The sequence below is a fragment of the Fringilla coelebs genome (genome assembly GCF_963513975.1).
Source record: "Fringilla coelebs genome assembly, chromosome: 9".
Lineage (NCBI taxonomy): Eukaryota > Metazoa > Chordata > Aves > Passeriformes > Fringillidae > Fringilla > Fringilla coelebs.
In genome coordinates, this window is record NC_140067.1 from 3,400,685 (window position 1) to 3,414,475 (window position 13,791).

Consider the following 13,791-nt stretch of genomic DNA (forward strand, 5'->3'; position numbering starts at 1 on the left):
TGAAAGAGCTTGCCCCATCTAAGATATTGCCCCATTCACAGCTGGAACAAAAACAAGGAACTTAGATGAAGAACTACTGATTCGTGACATGAGGAACAGAATTGGAAATGGAGGGGAAAAGCCAGAATAAGAGACCTAATGCCCAAAGACTGATGGAATTTGCCTGAGTGGAGGAACTGTTGCTGTTAAGAAGAATAAACAGCACTGCATTTATACCCCCTTGGCCGTGGAGCCCTTGATACTCAGCACTCCATATCACACCTTGCACTGGAGAGATCTTTGTCTGCACAGCTTCCCTTTGTGCTCATCAGGCAAGTGAGGGAACCAAGAAAAGACAATAATCTGACAGAATCACAGAGCAAACCAACTCACTAAACAAAATATGGGATTTGACCCCAAACTTTCACAACCCTCACTGCAAATAAGGCTAATTCCAAAATTTTAAAGTTAACAGAAAACTCTTAAGTTTTCATACAATTATTTTTTTTCCCTCAAAAATTCCATTTCATTGTTCATGGCCCAGAAAAAATCTAGGAGATGACCAAGAATATCCCTTATCATACCTCATTTAGTTTATATTTTAGTTATTCTTTTACAGTTATTGGAAGAAAAAGAGCAGAAAATTGAGTCCTTTTTGTTCTCCCTTAGATCTAGACACACAGAGCAAGCAGGCTGTTCAGTAAGTTCATGCCTACTCACAAAAATGAGACAAGGGATTTGGAAAGGTCATTCATTATACATTTGTATGCTTGTGATCTGAGAAAAACCCCCTATGCAGCTCTCCTTGGAGCAGAGCACTCCAGGAAGACACTTGGGGTTGCTCAAGACTTTGGGCTTCAGGCCAATCCATCCTTCTGGGTCTAGAGAGGAGTGATCAGATTTGGTTCCCCTGCAGCCTTGATGGGAGTGCTGCACCTGTCAGATCTGATAGCATCACTTTGAAGAATATAGGAAAAGAAAACCAAAGTTCTTCTGTTACAATGAAAGGCTGCTGCTGCCGCCGATGGACACCAATTAGAATATTGCTACCTAAACAACAAATCAAAGTAAGTTGCTTTGTCCTGTCCCCCACAATGGAGTGATGCTGTCATGTGAACATCAGTGAAGGAAGACAAACATTTAACTTTCCCAGAATCACAGGGTACAGAATACAACCTTCTTCCTACAACAGAAGAAGCAAAATCCCCCACATCCTATTAAAATATACAGCTCTTACAGTTAAGAAATAAAGGTGGCAAGGTAGATTGAGGGCTTGATCTAACAACAGGTAATCAATCCCACACTGCTCTAAGTAGAGGGACCCAAACTAGGCAGCCCAATATTTCCAACAGCCAGACCAGCTAAATCTTTGTAGTGTCAATATAAGAATGGAAGAAGCTCTCTCTTGCTCACTCTTCCTAAGGCAAAACATGGGGAAAGGAGTGAAGAACAGAGAGGACCCCTATCAGCAGTCATGCAGTCATACCTGGAAAGCCCAACACTGCTGAAAGAATCATGGAATCATAGAATGGTTTGGGTTGGAAAGGACTTTAAAGCCCACCTAGTTCCACCCCTGCCATGGGCAGGGACACCTTCCACTATCCCAGGGTGCTCCAAGCCCTGTCCAACCTGGCCTTGGGCACTTCCAGGGATGGGGCAGCCACAGGTACTCTGGGCAAGTACTCTGAAGGCTCAGTACCCCAAATCCAACACCCTGATCCTCTGTCAGACAGGGCAGCTTGCAGCCAAGCACAGCATGGAAAGCACTGCCTGTGCTGGAATCTTCAAAGATTCCACTGATGCCAGTGAGTTGCCTCTTGAGCCTTCATGGTTCTCCAAGCAGAGCATTTTTCAAAGCCTTCTCTCTGTCCACATCTATTATTTGAGTCTTTGAACTCAACTGATCTGTTCATAAAAGGCAAGGAGAGTTAAATGTACAGTTTTGTGGGAATGTTACTGAGCATTATCTACTTTCTGTACAATAGAGATTAAATTGCTTTCAGATACGTTCCCCTGCACAGGTTGATTACCAGCAAGGCACTGGGGTGCAAAACTTTGATGTCTCTGGACTGGCATAGGCTAAATAGGAACGTCCCATTCTCCCCATCACCAAGGCATACCTGAGCTTTGAATTATGCCAGGCCAGGAACAAAGGAATCTTGCTCATAACAAAAACTTTTAATAACTCGCTGAGAAAGCCTCCCTTTCATCTCTGCCAAGCTTTAGGAAAGGCTGGGAGGCAAGCAGAAATAAACATTGTACAGACTCACCACTGCTGGCTCTAAAGTAAACTCTCCAACTTCCTATTTACATTTCAAGATCTTAAGCTTTGTGGTTTACTAGTTCTGCAAGTAAGTGCTTTGGGTTTTGGAGGCTGCCTGCACATGATCTCCCACCACTACTGAAGTCTTCCTAGCTTTTATTAATATAATAGGGAGGTCAGAAAAGCAACAATCTTTTCTATGCCCTGCTAGCAGAAATATTTTACTTCTTGCTTTTTAAAAACAAAACAAAGCAAGCAAAGCATACAACAGCAAATTAATGCCAGCAAAGGGGATATTACAGTTGTGTTTGTTTCTTTTTGAAACTGAGGATGCTGGAACATGGAACAAGAGAGTTTCATTAAAAAGGGTGTGGAGGAGTTCTTTGAGGGACAAATAAAAGAAGGTGGCAATTTTATGGATTTGTAACCCTTTTAAGGCCATTGGCTGAAAAGGCACCTAAAGAGGCTCTGTGACCTTTTCTACATGAGCCTAAATCTGTGTACACCAAGGACGGGCAACCTGCAACAACAGTCGTGAAGTAAATGTGGTTTTCATTTCATGCAGCCTCCCCTAAATGTAAAACATCTTCATTAGCTGGGAAGTCAGCACAGTGACTGCTGCCAAATGCAATATAGAAGGCAGCAGAACTGTGCCGAATGAGGACAGAGGGAGGGAGGGGCTCCTGTGACACTCAGCTTTCTCCCACCCCAAAGACTCTGTGGCTCACATGCACGACAGGCTTTACAGGGGAGAGGAATATTTAAAAAGCAAGACGACAGGTGCTTATCAATTCCATAAAACCCACACAGATCATCTCCCAAACTTGCCCAGGCTGCCCCAGCCTCACTAGGTTTGCTTTTGATTTTATTTTTTCCCTCCTGCATTCCTGCCCCTTCTCCCGCTCGCCTGACCCTCCCGAAGGCAGAGCCTTTCCCCTGGTCAGGAGAAGGACAAATCGCTGTCCCTGCTGCCGGCTGGGTGGCAGCCAGCTGGCAGGGCTGTGCTGCCCTGGGCTGTGCCCTGTCCCCCCGGAGAGCGCACGTTCCGAGGCGGGGATGCCGCGGCGGCGCACGGAGGCAGCGAGCGGGGCTCCAGCGCGGCTCTGCGGGCACGGCCCCGCTGGATCGCACCGAGCCCGCCCAGCCCTGCCCCGGGCACTGAGCAGCCCCTGCGCAGAGATTCCTCCGAAGGCTGCAGCTTTAACAACGTGGCATGTTCTGAAGAGGAGACTCTGGTATCAGAGCCAAAATACACGGAATCCACTTGCTGGTCTGGCTCCCACTGAGATTAGAGATCAGGCTCCGAGAACACTTTGAGCCAGCATGTCTCTGCTGTCTCCTCTCCAGGATGTACTGCAAAGGACACGTACTGTGCATGCTCTGGGGGTGGAAACGTGCTTAACACTCTATTTGTGTGAACAAAGCTGGCAGCTCGGGCGGATATTGTGGAGCAAAGAAGCTCTATTGTGTTTGCCAGTCATCACGAGAATCAAATGAACAAATTTAGAATAAGCAAATTGGGCTGGAGTTCCTTTAGCAGAAAGCACTCAAAGCCTAGTCAGGCTTAGTGAGAGAGAAAATATGGGATATTCTTCCTGAAATAATCCATAGTAAACATTGGGACGGCAAAATGATCTGCTCATTTTATGTTCATGTAGTTGCTCTGTGTTTTAGACCATGTATTAGATCTGAAAAAGTAGCAGATAAATTATTTGTGCCTCTCCAACTGAAAAAAATTACTAAATTATACAGTTCAAACCACATGAACATTACCACCCAGGGAAAAAAAGAATTGTGCACCAAGCCAGGTGAGTCTGTTCCCAATGCCAAGAGTTACAGAAGTAACAAAAACAGACACAAAAGAAGAGGTTGCATCTAAACTTGAAGAGATTCCTTGACAATCCCCAAAAAGACGTGTTGAGTACAGAGAACTGATAAAGAAGGAATGAGTGAAGAAGAACACAGACCATATCACTACATTAAGACAGAAAAAAAAATATCAGAGACTCTGGAGATAATGGAACACAAACTTTGTGCATTTGGGACTCAAAATACCAGCAAATTCACACTCTTCCCATTAATAAGCTAAAATTAGGCCAGACCATGTTCCCATTGAAAGCTGCTCTGCCTACTTTCTTCAGCTGGGAATCACAAAAGGTGTTGGAGAAAGAACAACAAATATTTTCATGATAGTGCAACTTTGCCCTGCGAAAGCACACTTTTTTCCAGGACTGGGACAGGGGAATACAGAAATGTGTGCCTGAAACCCTCCTGATCACATAAAGGTTTCAGAAAAAAAAAAAAAAGGATTTTTAAAACCTTTAAAATACCCCATCAAACCCTAAGACACTGGCAGGAAGACAGGCTTTTAGGGAAACCAGCTACCTTATTTCCAGAAGTCAGGGGATGTCTGTCAGGGCAAACTACAAGTTAGGAATAACAGGCAAGGTGCTGTTTCAGTGCCTCAAATCTGCTGTGATTTTGCTGGGAAAAAACTACTCACACATTTGGTGAGTAGTCACCATGGCTACACAGGGAAAGGCTCCTAAAAGTTCCAAAGCTAAGTGTGGGTGCTGGAGCTCAGAGCCCCTGCCTGCAAAGCACCATGGCAGTGGCAGCCCACCCAGGAAAGTCAGGGATACCCTTGGCACAGACACCAAACCTGCAGGGACAATCCTTCACAAGTGAAAGAGCAGCTTATTTGCCATTCCAAATGCAAATTCTACCCATGTCTTTTGCTAGGGCAAAGGAGGCAGCAGAGAATCATGTAAAATGCATAACTGTCCAAAAATATTCAGAAAACCATCTTTTCTTTTCTTTTTCCTCATGGGTAATGGATGAGCCCTGAGGTGGCAGTGACTTTCAGCAACCAATAGCTCAGACCTGGGCTGGGGTCAATAACCTAATTACAACAAGCATTTTGCTGCTTTCCTGAGCTATTCAACAGAAACACGAAATTCTTTGTGTGCCTCTGTTTACCCCAAACTGTCAGTGGTTAATTCCAAAAGCATATCCTCACTTTAAAATGGTAGTTCCACCACAAATTAAGCTATTATAGCCATGAGTAAAATTAGGTTCCACATTTGTACTTTCTAAAATATCAAAGGCATGATTAGCAAAGTCTTTTGTTTAAGATCTCTAGAGTCCTGGAGGTAATGAAAACTGGGTCGAGGAGCAGTTTCTCTGAAAGTTTAAAGCAAATGCTGTGTTCGAGTCCTGTGACTCATGGAGTACTTGGTCTAGAGAATGGAACTACTGTACCAACACACAGATACCAAGAGCAGTCCCCCTGCCCTGAGCAGAGGAGGAGGAAGGGGTGGAAAAGAAAAGCATTGCAGATGATTTTGAACAGTTTCCTGTTACGGCCCCTTGAAAGAAACCCAGCCGTACTTTCCCCCTGCTTTCTGTTCACTGAATTTCTCCTGACAGTTGGCTCCTTCGTTTGCCAGAACCACAACAAAGGACGGCCTTGAGTTTCCACACAGGCCATTTTCTCCCTCTCTCGTCTCTGATCATCTCACAAAGGTATTATTGTTGCTGGCTCACTGGGGCTCAGTGCACCTGAGGCACATCAAAGGCACTTTTTAATGCCCGCCTGACCACACAGGTCTCTCTCCCACTGCATTAAATTAAACTCGATGATTAATCTCTGTAGCCCTCAGGGTCCCTTGGTGCACAGGGAGAGAGAAAATATATATTTCTATCAAAACACAAGTATAATATACTTTCATTTTATAGCCCTAATTAAAAAAAGGAACAGCTAATTTTGGCCAAATGCAGCTGCATATAGGTCTCATTAAAACACAAATACAACTGCTCTGTGTGCTCCACGCTCACTTCATGCAGCCTGTTCAGGTAATAGATAAAAGAACAGAAAACTAAAATCCTTTCACAGATTAGATCCAGAGAAGTTTAGAATTTACTTATTGTCTGCTGGCTAGAGATTGTTATACCCCTCTCTGCACAGATGGGTGAAGGCAGGCAGTTAAGGAAATGATTATAAAATGCTGAGTAGGTAGATTTAAGTAAAAATCTACTTAAATCTAGCAGAAAGTGCACAAGCATCTATTCCTCAGTTTGAACTGAAGTGATTAAAGGCCTTAAAAGGTTCTGCCTCGTGCAGTCTGTGTTCGACTTTAGGGTTGCTTTGATGACAGAACATCAACATGGATTTTATCACATCCCTCTTGCTACATTAGCATATTTAATGGAGCCACAACTCTCATGGTTGTGGAGAGTGCAGACAAAATGCGTTAATACTGATGTGCCATGCTCGAGTTTGGGAAGTCAAACAATCTACTGTTGTGAACTGGGTGTATGTTAGAACTTACCAATGCACAAATATCAAGCATTAATAAAAAACCACACACATGTCCTCCTCCAGGGCTGGCTGTGCTAAAGGAATGAGCCAGAGCCAGTTGGCCCATGGCCAGCTACCCAACACTGCCCTCAGACCTTTGGGGGAAGCTGCCTGCAAGCTCACTGCAGTCCAGTACTATGTCTCTATTAACTCATTTTAACAATTTAAACTAACTCAGCTAAATGAAACAGGTTAGCAAGAGTTCACCCAAACAGCTTCGACTGAAGGGGCAGAAACCTCCATCTAAAAACCAGGAAATAATGGAAGCAGCGACAGGACTTGAAGGGTGACTCCTTCCCCCAGGGTGCCCCACCTGCCCTATGACAGACAGACAGGTACCAGTGGAATTTTTCAAAGACAGAGCAAGCCAAGAGTGATGCAGTTTGAAGCTTGAAACTTTTGTTTAGGAAGGAACCAAAATATATTCCAGTTGATCTAGGGGATTCAAACTCAATGCTCTGTTTCACAATAGTGGGATTATTCACGTCCTTAAATTCAATCACGTGCTAAAATGCTTTGCTGAACGACAATCCACGTGACAAGATCACCATTTATTCATGCTCAAGATCACCATGGATTCATGCTGTTACTACAGAGACAACTTCACTTATTGTTTATTATCAGCCTCCTTCTTATTCTCTCCTGGAGCTTTCTCCATGAAGTATGTCATTCCTCTCCAGCACCTCTAGCACTCCCAGTGCCATTTGCTCCTTTTGGAAAAATCCAAGTTCTAATCATTCTAAATTTAAGACCAAAATGAGTTTTAAATAAAAAATGTGGCAGAAAAGGGTACTTATCTAAATGGAATGCTCTCAGACTCATACATTTTAAAACAGTATAAATTTCAAAAGCAGACACTAAATTTTAATTGCAGTCTCAGAGAAAGCTTTTGTATTAATTCACTGAGAAAAATTAGCAAAGTGAAAACTGCTTATTGGGGGGTTTTCTTTCTTTTTAGTCATGATATGTCTCATAATTCTATACACCATGGCAATTTTCAGAGGGAGAAGGATTTATATTGATTAAGGGAGGAGGGGGGGAGCAGGGCTGTGACTGAAGATGGGCACTCCTTCTCCAAAGACACTCTTCTGTAACACATTAGTGATAGGCTTGTCACAGATAACTCAGGCTCAGGCTTTGGCTCAGATTTCAGGCTGCTCTTTAAGCCACTCTGGCATCATGGTTTTTACTTTCCATGTCATTTTTCAGTATTGATTTCTACTACTATTAAAGTTCTTGCTTAATAGCAAATGCACGGTAATTTATAATTAATATCCAAAGGTAAAGATAGAGTTACCAGAAAAAAAAATCAAGGAAAAAAGAATGGGGTGAGAAGGACAAAGGTCAATTTTCCCTTCAAAAACATAAGTTAGTAAATTCTGCACAAATTAGGATGACACATACAACCTACCCCCATGTGGCACGAAGATGTTCCACAGATCATAGCCACTCGGGATGTAATGGGCTGGTTCTCACATGGAAGGTTGTGTCCTTTCACATCTGCTCCAATTACTCCTATTAAAGCAAAATTAAAATTCTCTGTTAAAGAAGAACAAGCCACCCTGCACCAAACAGACCTTTTCTGCACTCAAATAATTGCTGAGTATCTCACACCACTGCCACAAATTAAGAAAGTCTACTTAGCCAACAAAGGAAATAAATTCATCTGTGAGATTAAAGTATTTATTCCAGATATAAGGACCCAAGATGATTTCTTCTAAATGCATGTCTATCATCATGATTTTTAAGTGTTATTTTACCTAGAAAGTGTTATTTTACCTGACATTTATTCTCTTAGGTAGCTCACTGACAGGCAGAATAAAAGTGCCCTGCTGTACTGGCAGGCTGCAGATGTGTTTATTTGTTCACAGTTTATCATGAACATCCTGGATGATGTGTTTTGTCAGGGGATGAGTTGGAGAAAGGGGTAACTTGGCAGGAGACTGGAAGGCTGCCAGCTTTGTTGTCTTCACTGCTGCTGCTGTTCTGTCCACGTCAGAACCATCTAAAGGCAGATTTTTCCTCCCCTTTGAGGAACTGAGCTTGGCTCTGAGGAGCACCAAGTCAGCACCACTCAGCCTGCAGCAAAAAATACACCCAGGAGATGTCAGGCAGACCTACAGCTGAGCTTCAGAACACATCCCATCCTGCTTGAGTCACTTCAGAGGAGGCTACAGAGGCAATCTGCCCTCTCCTCCTCCTCCTCCTGCTCTCCCAGGCTGCATCCTGGCACCACATTGTGCTGCACTCAGCAAAATGCAGCAGCCAACAAGTAACATTTTTACATTGCACTTTTCTTTTCTGAAACATTGCTTTTCAGCTGGCAAGCTGGTCACCAGACTGTGCATTTTCATCTGCAAAACTCAATTTGGAGACCAGTATGTCAATACTGATAAAAAAAATCCCCTTCATCTCCCTGTAGAAGGATCAGGAAAACATTTGCTGGACATTGTGAAAGATGCCAAGTGTTAGGGCTGGTTCATATCCTACATTTCATTAAAACCCTCTTGTTTAGCTCACCACTGCAATGCTGTGTTATCAAATCAGCCTGTTGGGGTTGGTCTTACTGGGATCACCATGGTTATCCTGGTATTACCATGGTTGGAAGTCATCTAAATCATCAGAAAATTAAGGGCTACAATTTTACAGTCTTAAAAAATCCATCCTCATGTCCCTTTAACTAAACTGACTTGTAACTATGAATTCCTAAAGAGACTTAGAAACAACAAAAGCTAAAAGTAAGGCTTCTACTTCATGTTTTATTTTTTTCACTGCTCCAACATAATGAATGCATATTAGGAATTTTGGATAGGGTTGTCTACAAGGCAAATTCCTGTACTAAGCAAGACCGTATTAGAATTTCTCGAGTTAAAAATACTGTTCACACTTGAGAGGGAAGAAATCTATTAAACTAAATAGTCAGCATATGCTGCAAATGTATTTTCATAAACAATATAAAACTGAAAAGATCTTTTTAATTGCTAAGAAAATATGCCTTCTGCAAAACTGGAATTATGGCTCTTTTTGGAATTTTAGTCAGTGGCTTCACCAGTGTTTAGAATTGTTAGAGTCTTCCTATTTGTGATTAATTAAAGTCAGACAGCAAATGTCTGGAATATTGGCTAAAAGTTATATAATTGCAGTTATAAGTGACATTCACCTTCAGTTTACGTGGAACTTTTCACAGTCTGAGGCAGATTGAAAAGCAGAGGCTGAGAACGAGAAGTCTGTGCACCACACAGAACAGAGGAAAGCTTTTTAGGAAGGCAAGCAGTGCTTAGCAATGTGTACTTCTGGATCTCTTCCACAGTGACATGGTATTTTAGACACTGCACCATAAATCATCTACTTTTGTTGAAACAATGCTGATGCCTTTTGAAAAGGTGCAATGTAAACAGCATTTTTATGAGGCCAACCCCACAAGCCTGGCCTGCCATCCTCACAGTTTTATCTGTACACTCTCTGAAATTAGTACAGTAGGTCAAAATACAAGATATAACTGCTTGGCTCTTAGATCCTCACTTTTCCATAAGAGGTGGATGGACTGATCCAGGAGTCACACATGACCTCCTCAAATATACACACTAAACAATTCTTTACCTTATTGTACTTAAAGCTTTGAAGCCTTCATAAACTTCAGGAACCTACTGAGCCAAACCACACTTCACATCCAGCCAGAAGCAGATCTGAGCTGCATCAAAAGTTATTAACACTGAAAACAAGATGTCCATCACATCATTCTGGCTTAGCCTGCAGGATATTTTCTTTACAGATACCTCCACTCTTCAACTCTCCTTTTGCTCCTGCTGTCACTTTTGCTATCAAAATATTTTCATTTTTGCTATCAAGTCTTTTAATTTTTGCTGTACTTTCTACTAAGTTTCCACAGGATTTCCAGTACATTTATTACCCTTCCCAGATTCAAGAATTGTGAGTTCCACTGTAAATGCTCCTCTTGTCCCAGACTGCACTGAGCTATGGTGTGATTATCATGCAGGGTCTCCTACTTTCTTCCCTCTCTAATGTCCCCCTCTCCCTAACAACAACCTGTGTGTTGGTTTTCTCCTCCTGGCAATCATTCCAGGAGTCTGCTGGTGTTTGTGGTGCCATCTGGGAAAACATATTCAGGTTAGCAGACTGTCTTTGTCCACTGCAGCCCTTTCCTGAGGGATGCCAGTAGCTGAGTCTTTCTAATGTCAGAGTTTCTTTTCACAAGTCTGTATCAAGGAACAGACAGTTGCTCTCTATTCTTTTTAAAATACAATTGAGTGATTTCAGCACATGAAAAAATGGGCAAACTTTTTGTGCTCTGGATCAATAATGATGCCAATTAAACAAGGACCTTCCACTGCCACTTTAACATGCTCTGTGACAACAGAATTTTGCAGCAAGTTCATTCTTTCAGGTCAGATTATTACTCTGTTCTTTTCCAAGAACACAGAATTGCCAAGGCACACAGTTTTAAACACGTTTTTATGCAATTAGGATACTGAGAGATATTTTTAAGCCAGTCACAACACACCTACAAATATGACACTGAAACTCAGTCTTCCTTTTTGCAGGCAGATCTACATCTAATCCTTTCCAGGTAGCAAGAAAAGCAATCTCCATGATTGCTTAATCTCACCAAAAGCAAAGTAAAGGGATTTAAACACTAAAAAAGTTCCAGGCCGCAGTTTCTAGAAGGACAAATGAGATTTTAAACAGGACAAAACATTTGAAATAAAACTGGTAGTTTAGCACCTAATCATATTTCAGTTAGATCTAGTAAAAAAATCCTCTGATGAGCAATAGATTTCCATTAAAGAGTACTGTTTCAATAACACTGAAACTTCCTGAGGTAAGACTGTTTTCTAAACCAGCAAACTAAAAAACCCTCAATTTCCTGCTGAGAAAGTTACACTGAATCTCTTATTGACAGTATTTGGACAAGGCCAAACAGTATAGTAAGAAAATGAACTTTTTTGGCCTCATCAAAAGTATTTCAGAAAAGATGAACCAGGGCTGAACATAAGAATTTTGTGCTGGAAAAGAAAAAAAGTCAAAGCACCGGACCTTAAAGCTTTGAATCATTAATTATTTCTAAAGCTAATAAGAATCCTAACTATGAACAAGCCTCAAACATGAGGCTTCTCCCTCAGAATGGTTGTTTGTGTTTTACTCTTGCCTATCCCCAAAGTTTTGAGCAACAGAAGATGCAAACTCTCAGCATATTGGCATTCCAACACCACGGTGTTTCAGTCAAAAGTGGAACTAGCAGAAATTACCAAACAATTTGCAAATCCAGCTGAAAAGACATATAGCAGTGATATATCCTCTTTCTAGAAACAGATTTGCAGGGCTGGTAGTTATTGTGATGATTTGGGGCTGTTTTTAAGAATACCATCAGAGCAAATGGCTGGATAAAAACAGAATGTGACAAAAAAGGCTTTCTGACATTAATTCAAGAATTCCTGTCTCCAGGAGCAGTGAATCCATGAGTGAGTACCTAGTCCTCCAGCATGTGCATCAATGAGAGATGCTGCCACTGCAATCCCTTCGGGGAGCCCGAGATCTTCCGCAGCGTCCGCTGTCAGACCTTTCCCAACAGCCTCTCCAGGAGACAGGACGTGGTTTCCTGGGCAGACACAAGACAAACCAAACACCTGTCAATTTACTAAACAGAAAAACAAACGTGTGTGTTATTGCAAGAGCTCCCTTCCTCCCCCTCCAGTGAAGCCTTGTATCTATAAAACAAAGAAGTGCATCACAGAGCTCTGGGTGATGGAGTATCTTTCATTATCTGGCTGCACATTAAACACAACTGTGCCAGATCAGACCATCCCATGGCAATTTAGGAGTTCAAAAGCATTCAATATCCTATCTAGCCACAGAGAAAGATTGCACCACAAGCAATTAAATTCTGCTTGGCATCTCTCCAGGAGCTATGAAATGCAGAAATCCCAGGTTCTTGTGGAAGGTGCTGCCTGCAGGCATTCTCTGGGCATGGAAGGAGATTCAGCTCAGTCTGTGCTCACAAATGAACACTGCACCTGTTGCACAAGGAATGCACAAGGAACTGGCCAATTTTTTCTTTCCATTTCCATCCTTTCCAGCAATTCTGCTAGGAATAAGGTGGCTATAGCAACAGAAACTCTGAAAAAGAAACTGGCCTAAACAGCAAATTCCTCCAGTTGCAGCTGTATTTCCTCACACGCTTAAATAATCCCTTTCTGAGCCTTCTCTGGCCTGTGCAGTATGAAGAAGAGAAGAACACAACCCTGCCCTCCCTGCCCAGGGGCAGGTCCTGCCATAACACACACCCAATTTTGTCTGCGCTTCGAAGAACAAATCTAGATTCTTTCAAGTACCAGAATTTAGGGACACCCCCCAAGATCATCCTCTCAGCCTCCCACAGCTGGAGCAGTGAGACTGAGCTCCTGGGACTGCACACACTTCCATATTTCTCCAAAAGTTTGGGGGTGAGAGGCAGAAAGCTCAGTGGGAGTTCCCACAGACCTCCCTGTCAATGCCAGGGCTTTTAGTACCTACCTGGAGTGTTTACTAAATTCAACAAATCTGGGCAGAGTTGGCAAAATTCCTCTTTAAAATAAAACAAGACTATTTTCACAGCCAATTTTATTGAGAATGTTACCCCTGAAGCATGTTCTGCTATGTAGAAAGGACACAAAACATCCTCCACAAGAAACATTAATCAAGAGGAATAGCATATCATAAAATATCAGGAATACACTAATTCCCACGAGCATAAACTTCTAGAAATGTAGTAATACAACCTTAATTTTTGATGAAAAGGTTATGATATTAAATTCACAGGTCTTCAGTTTTAGATATCAATTAGATCTTTCCTGTAAATTATGTTGGTTCTTAATTTTTAATAGCTACATTCTCCTTCTGCCCACTTCCTGATGGATGCAGTGTATGGAGCATTTTGGGATCAGCACACACAACTTCACAGTTGCTCATTTCTCCAAGAGTTTCTGTTCTATTGAAAGCCATACATCGCTGCCCCTAAAATGCCAGGCTGAACCTCACACTGGAAATTAAAAACAAGTCTGTGCAGGCAAGACTGTTACACTAGACAGTGGGTTTATATTCAATATTGGGGCTAGTAAGCAAACCTCGTCATTAAACTTTATACAGAAGGACATGAGGATATCAAGTCACCTCCTCACAGGAAAAAAAATCT

At 42.2% G+C, this 13,791-nt stretch overlaps 1 protein-coding gene across 5 annotated transcripts in view; it reads right to left on the minus strand.

Annotated features, from left to right (window-relative positions):
- FGGY (FGGY carbohydrate kinase domain containing) overlaps positions 1–13,791 on the minus strand; it is a 127,794-nt gene that overhangs the window by 54,371 nt on the left and 59,632 nt on the right. For all 5 annotated transcript variants that reach the window (XM_084211062.1, XM_084211064.1, XM_084211065.1 and 2 more), the window contains 2 exons: positions 12,091–12,219; positions 8,014–8,117 (listed from right to left, as the gene is read on the minus strand). In XM_084211062.1, coding sequence (XP_084067188.1) covers positions 8,014–8,117; positions 12,091–12,219 — 233 coding nt within the window. The remainder of the gene's footprint in view (positions 1–8,013; positions 8,118–12,090; positions 12,220–13,791) is intronic.